General features: G+C 45.0%; 1 protein-coding gene across 2 annotated transcripts; it reads left to right on the top strand.

Moving 5' to 3' along the window:
• Positions 1 to 515: 515 nt before the first annotated feature.
• LOC110504987 (serine protease 23) lies at positions 516 to 6425 on the top strand. Of its 2 annotated transcripts, none has more exons than XM_021583911.3 (2): positions 516 to 1317; positions 4135 to 6425. In XM_021583911.3, exon 2 carries the CDS (start codon positions 4152 to 4154, stop codon positions 5322 to 5324), a length of 1173 nt encoding a protein of 390 aa, XP_021439586.3. In that variant the 5' UTR covers positions 516 to 1317; positions 4135 to 4151; the 3' UTR covers positions 5325 to 6425. The 2 variants fall into 2 exon arrangements, with proteins under 2 accessions (XP_021439586.3, XP_090075773.1); XM_090219647.1 differs by lacking the exon at positions 516 to 1317 and adding an exon at positions 1575 to 1830.
• The last annotated feature ends 548 nt before the right edge of the window (positions 6426 to 6973 follow it).

Below are 6973 nucleotides of genomic sequence, written 5' to 3'. Positions count from 1 at the left end.
ATGAATAGTGTAGTGTATATATGTGATTGGCTATATATCGGGAATTGATGAACATTTACAAACAATTGACACAATGAAACCACGAGTGCGCACGAATTGGCTGGGGTTAGTGCGCATACGTGGAGAGACTTGCCTAGCGCGTCTTCGCCACACAACACAACACAACAACACACTCACTCATCATCACAAATTGTAAGCAAGCTAGTTACAGTCCCTCCAAAAGACATCGGAAAAGAGGATGGACTATCAGCTGGTCATTGATGTTGATGATTGATTTAAATATACTAGTTAGCTAGTTTGATTTATTTTACTGATTGTGATTTATTTACCTAGCTCTCTTTCTGCCTCTCTGCTGCGCATATCAGCCAACCAGACCAAATATAGATGATTATGATGATGTAGGCTAAATCAACTGTCATCAAGTATTAAACAAATGTTATTATGCCATTGTGGCAGTGGTTTATATTTAAACTAGGTTGCTAGCTACACACACTCGACCGGTGACAGCCTCTCTCAAGCAAAGCATGTTTGGGTACCGAGCTCCGTACAAGCAACCAACGGAAATGTAGCAAATAAGACAATTTTGGGGCGATTTATACCGGGCACTTTGGAATGGCAAAGGTAATGCACGTGCCTGTAGGTAGTGCACGTGCCTGCAGGGACACATTATTCTAAGAGCCTGTGGCAATTTGTGTTTTTCAGCATCTATTCGGCTCTAATTGGCAGGTGGCATTTGATATAGCTTTAGGCTTTTCACATTTGATTCACTCCCAACCCCTGTGCCAAAGTCCACTCCTGAGAGGAGAAAAAAGTTACTGTGTCACTTGGGACTTTTTTGCAGCTGAAGAACACACTGATCTTGAGCTGAGGGCTTCAAAATGTTTCAGATATGTGCTCCCCTAGTCCCCATCCTAAAAGCAAATTCTTATCCAGCTGAGAAATGCTACGGCTTTTGTATACAACAGGGGCGCTAGGACCGTGAGGGAGAGCGCCTCTAAATGTCTTTTCAGTAACATTTTCAGTTATTTGTAAGCGCCTTTGAACCGAGCAGCCGTTTAAGCGACTCCCAGGGACGGATAGTCACATTGAGTAGGAACACAAGCTTGTAGTTGACTCTCATCGATCAACTTTGCTTGGACCGAATTGATTTGGAGACGTTATTAAAGTGGCGACTAGCTCTCTGCGGGACTGTGAAGAGAGAGGGATACCTGTCACACTGAAGAGATGGGAGAAATCTGGAGAATCGAGATGCCCGGTAGTTTTGAAGGGGGCGAAAACGGGAATAGGATTTAAACACCGACTCTGTTTAACAAAAAGGTACATTGTGCATTTATTGTCTTACCCATTGTAAGTAGCCTAATAATTTGTGTTAATCATTATTTTGAATATAATTAAACCTGGTTTGTTACCTAGAGGCCACATTGTAAGATTACTTTTTTTGCCTGGGAAATCTGTTACAAAGTAACTCATGTTGCTCCACTGGATAGGCCTACTACTTACTGTAAGTGAATGTTGCATTGCTAAACATTAACTAAAGCCAAAGCCTACCTTTCCCCAGCCCCACAGAATTGTTCAGTAAGTTGAGTATACTGCCTCCCAGCACTATTCCTCTGTACTGGTGCGTCTCAATAGTGACAGAGAAAGGTACACATCATCTGTTCTCTTTGGCGGTCTGACAACAACCCACGGAGTGGACATGGGACAATACTACCTTCACTCATGATTTTGGTGAAAGACAAAATACCCAGTGAGGGGGTTTTCAGGACAAATCTCGGGCCCTGGGTAGCAGGCTGTTCTCAGAATTTCAGAGTCTTCACTTAAGGGTCAAAGGTGAGCTGTAGAATGCTGACAGGTTTCAGGTGTACAGAGGTCCATTACTGGAATGTGTGTGTGCCTTTGTAGCTTATATACAGTAGGTGTATTGGTGCTTGTTAAAAACCTCTCAGCATCTATCAGTGGGCTATAACCTTCAGTTGTCAGAAATGGGATCCATGTGGAAATGGGAATGATTTTTCAATTTCTATTGCCGTTCCAAATTAAATTGACTGCAATTGAAGTGCATTTGACATTATTCTGATGGAAAGTGTTGACACAATTTGTTGAGGTCCAGTGTCTTGTTTAAGAGAGGATTCCAAAAGGCTGTTAGGCACTGATTGGCTCTACAATGTGTTAGAGCTGGAGGATCTTTCTAATGTGGGGATCAATTTACTGTTGTGCACTTTGGGACATAAAATGGAGGGTCACCCAAACCAAACTCACCCCTCCACAACTTTTGGAAAATGGACTCACCATGAATTTTCTTGAACTATGTTATTGATTATTTTGTGCCCTTCATCAAATGCTTCCTTATTTTAGGTTAGTGTGGTTATATGTGTGGTTCGTCTCAACACACTATCCCCAATTAAAGCTAGTCTGTCTCAGACCATGGACATTATAAATGGCCCAGTCTATACAGACATTAAGAGCCCTGCTACCCCAAGCCTTCTTAAAATACATTTAGATGTGGACACATGTTAAGTACTCTGACAATGTGTTTGTAATAATGTCAGTGCAAATTGAATGGAACCCAATTAAAGATGGCTAAATGTAGATGTTTCATGTGGATGGGATCAGAGGCCAGGATGTAATGACTGCTGATAGAGACGGGTGTAGTTGTTTTTGACTGCATAGCAGTGTAGTTTAAATATGAGCACCTTTGAGTAACTGTATCTTCTCTGGCTACACTATGATATAGAATCCAGTTGTGTGGCGGGAATCTCTCTTTGTGTGGCAAATCCGGTCTGTACGTCTATGCCTCAACTTGTCTTGTTTCACTTTTAGACACCTGCTCTCTTCTAGGCCACTAGAGCCCAAGGGTCCATCATTTTCAGACCTATCGAGTTCCCCTAGTCCCTCTGAGCCTGCCAAGCACGGTCATACATAGAAAGTTAGTTCATGTTTGATGGCAGACACCACTTTGCCCCAGAGCCTTATCATAAATATGATTTGAGACACTTTTCTTTCTGCTGAACAAGCTGTAATAAAGTCCCCTTCAGTCCTTCCCACACATACACAGCACAGTGGCCAAGATTAAAAACTTAATGATACAAGGTGTTCCTCCCAGTGTGCCTCCCGAGTGGTGCAGTGGTCTAAGGCACTAGCTATGCCACTAGAGATTCTGGTTTCGAGTCCAAGCTCTGTTGCAGCCGGCCGCGACCAGGAGAACCATGGTGCGGCGCACAGTTGGCCCAGCGTCGTCTGGATTAGGGGAGGGTTTCGCCGGCAGGGATGTCCTTGTCCCGTTGTGCACTAGTGACTCCTGTGGCGGGCTGGGTGCAGTGCATGCTGACAAAGTCACCAGGTGTACAGTGTTTCTTCTGACACATTGGTGCTTCTGGGTTAAGTGGGCATTGTGTCAAGAAGCAGTGCAGATTGTCTTGGTTGTGTTTCGGAGGACACCCTGCTCTCGGCCTTTGCCTCTCCTGAGTCCGTACCGGAGTTGCAGCGATGAGACAAGACTGGAACTACCAATTGGGGATAAAAAATAAACATATGCAGTGTCATTTTCCACCATGACTGATATCCAATGTGTGCCCCAACACCTACTTTCCATCTATACTTATCTTGTGTACATAATCAGATGTTCCTCTCCTGAGGCTAATATATCAAACCTCCAACAGAACTGACATTTGAATGCCTTGCAGCATGGTTTAAAATCACATTTTATGAATAGCCCACAGTATAGGCTGGAACAGGAGCCGCGTTGTTACCTCTTAAAATAAATGAAAATTTAGACCTGCATTGCAACATGAACCTGCATTAACTGATCCCACGTGTATAGGCTCTGAGCGAGGGGATTTGGAATCCACCTGTCAGAGAGAGTGGATTGATTTTATGGGGGATTTCGGAATGTGAGTGTTTGAATGATTCACTAAAATCAGGGAGACAAGCCAGTGTTCTAATCTCCACACCGTTTTGTTGAATTAGTGATTACCTGTTTTTAAGCTTCATTAATCAAACAGGGTTTCCGCAAAGTCCATGACGTCCCTCGTTAATCTTTACCATTCCATTCCTCAAGAATAAGTGAATTCCTTATTTATTGTATTTGTGTATTGTGGTTCAATGTACGTAAAATGTATCTGTTTTTCGTTTCAGTGTTTTGATCAACGACCATGTCTCCACATCTAAACTCTGGCCTGGCTCATCCCTCCACCTCAGTGCTGCTCCTCTCGCTCCTCCTCCCCCTCTCTCTGTCATCCCGAGCCCTCCTTCACCAAGATCCCGTCCACCTCCCTTCACTGGTGCCCCATGTACCCCTGCCCCTATCCCGCTCTCGCTTCAGTGCTCAGACTCAATTGGACTTCACCACTCACTGTAACGCCAGCTGCTACCACAAGGGAGAGCAGGAGCGAAGGCGAGAGCACCTGACTGAGCAGCTGGCCTTCGAGACGCTCTATGCGGATGGTTCTCGTACCCTCACCACTATGGATGTGGAGGACGAGGATGATTATGAGGGAACCATCAGTCCTGCCCTTCAACCACCACCAATGAGAGGATGGAGAGTTACCAGTCGGCACAGGCGTCAGAAACGACAGATTTACGGGGCTGATGGGCGCTTCAACATCCGCGGTGACCACTTCCTGTTGGACTACCCGTTCTCCACAGCTGTGAGGATCTCCACCGGCTGCACCGGGGTCCTGGTGTCTCAACGCCACGTTCTGACCGCTGCCCACTGCGTGCATGATGGGAAGGATTACGTCAAGGGAGCCCGTAAACTGAGGGTGGGCTTCCTGACTCCTCCGTACATCAACGGCACCAAGCCCAGTCAGACCCCCACCAAGATACCCCTGGTGCGCTGGGTCCGGGTCAAAAGCACTCGTGTCCCCAAAGGCTGGATCCAGGGCCCCCAGGAGGTCAGCATGGACTTTGACTACGCCCTCCTGGAACTGCGTTGGCCCCACCGCCGGCCCTTCATGCGTCTGTCTGTGGCTCCTTCCTCTGACGACCTGGCAGGGAAACGCATCCACTTCTCTGGGTTTGACAGTGACAGGCCTGGGGAGCTGGTCTACCGCTTTTGTCCTGTGGAGGATGAGTCTAACGACCTGATCTACCAGCATTGTGATGCCCGGCCGGGGGCCAGCGGCTCGGGGGTGTACGGTCGCGTGTGGGACACGGCTCTGGAACGGTGGGAGAGGAAAGTCATCGGCATCTTCTCTGGACACCAGTGGCTGGAGATTGACGGGGAGAACCGAGACTACAACGTGGCTGTGAGATTCACCCCACTGAAGTTTGCCCAGATCTGTTACTGGGTGCATGGGAACCGAGTGGACTGTATCCAGGACTGAGGGAGAGGGGGGATGAACTAAGAGAAGATGGAGGCTATGAAGCTCATGACTGAAAAGTGATTAAAGTAAGCACAAAATCCCTTAAAGGAGATGTGGAGGAAATTACTCCTCGACTCATTCTATAACGGGCAAGAGTGAAACTGGATTTAAACCTAATAAATATTTAAAATCTTCAATACTATCTAAGAAAACAGGACTGCTAAACCTTCATGCGCCATAACATGTTTTCCTTGGAAAGGCGTGAACCACTGTGACTGTCCCTTACTCTGGAAAGTGCAGGAATGTCCCTTTGGATCAAACTCAGTTCCCTCCGTGAATGTAAATGTTTTCTGTCTCAGACTTAACTAGCTCCTTTTTTTCGGGGTCTATGCCTCCTTTCTAACACGTCTGCTATCATCACAGCAGCTTTTAATGCACTTTTCCTTCTGGTCAGCTTCACAACACTGAGTCGATATTTCCACTGTATTAAACAGAACCACTTTTATTAGAGGGAAAAGAATAACACTGATCCTTTCCTTGCGTGCTCCCCGTCTCTCCTGTTTTATAACTGTGGTAGCAGCCGTTCATTTTCTACAATGTACTGACTCGCTTTAGCCAATGGAGGGAAATACTGGACTGATTTTCTTTATATATATCATGCTCTCCCATTGTACTCCGCATGCTTTTCAACACTTAGGGTTAAATGTGTGGGTGGGTAGTTGAATTTACAAAGATGTGGTGACGGGACGGTTTATTTGTTTAGGTAATGTCTTGGAGGATGCGAACGGTTTTGGAGAGTACAGGAACTTGTCATTGTGTTAGAAAGACGCTTGTTAAAAGGCATACTTGCCCCCAATGATCCAGAGGCGTACCTAGCCACACTGAAAACATATTGAGCCTCAATACACCAAACATGTCAAAAAGGCTCAAAGTTATAGATGGTGAAATCAATAAAATACATTCTAAAAACCTAGGAGGGGGTTTCTTACTCTGAATGCCTGCAGCATATTCAACTTGCTTTTGAGCATATGGGGGGGGGGCAGGAAAATCAGAAAGTTGGTAATAATTTTTTTTTTTTTAAATGCCTATATCTAATTTAATAAACTGAGATTTCTATCATGATTGCTTGTCTGAGTTCTTGTGTTGTGGAAACCAGCAGGTATACAAAGAATGGCTAGCTTCTGTAAAATGGAATCCACATTTCAGAAGTGGAGTTAGAGTTCCCTCTTGTGGTCAGTATACAAATATATTTAGGATGCATGATGCCAGTGTCTCTTTATATATACTGAACAAAAATATAAACCCAAAATGTAAAGTGTTGATCCCAAGTTTCATGAGCTGAAATAAAAGATCGCAGAAATGTTCAATATGTGCACACATTTCTTTTACATCCCTCCTTTGCCAAGATTATCCATCCACCTTACAGGTGTGGCATATCAAGAAGCTGATTAAACAGCATGAACATTACACAGGTCCACCTTGTGCTCGGGACAATAAAAGGCCACTCTAAAATGTGCAGTTGTCACACAACACAATCCCACAGATGTCTCAAGATTTGAGGAAGCATGCAATTAGCATGCTGACTGCAGGAAGGTCTACCAAAGTTGCCAGAAAATCAAATGTTCACTACTCTACTATAAGCCGCCTCCAAAGTTGTTTTAGAGAATTTG

Source organism: Oncorhynchus mykiss, chromosome 25 (assembly GCF_057628025.1).
Source record: "Oncorhynchus mykiss isolate SJ-2025 chromosome 25, ASM5762802v1, whole genome shotgun sequence".
Taxonomy (NCBI): domain Eukaryota; kingdom Metazoa; phylum Chordata; class Actinopteri; order Salmoniformes; family Salmonidae; genus Oncorhynchus; species Oncorhynchus mykiss.
This window is presented reverse-complemented; position numbering and strand designations above follow the sequence as displayed.

Excerpts from the sequence above, each read along its gene's own strand:
- LOC110504987 (XM_021583911.3), top strand. The coding sequence starts at position 4,152 with ATGTCTCCACATCTAAACTCTGGCCTGGCTCATCCCTCCACCTCAGTG.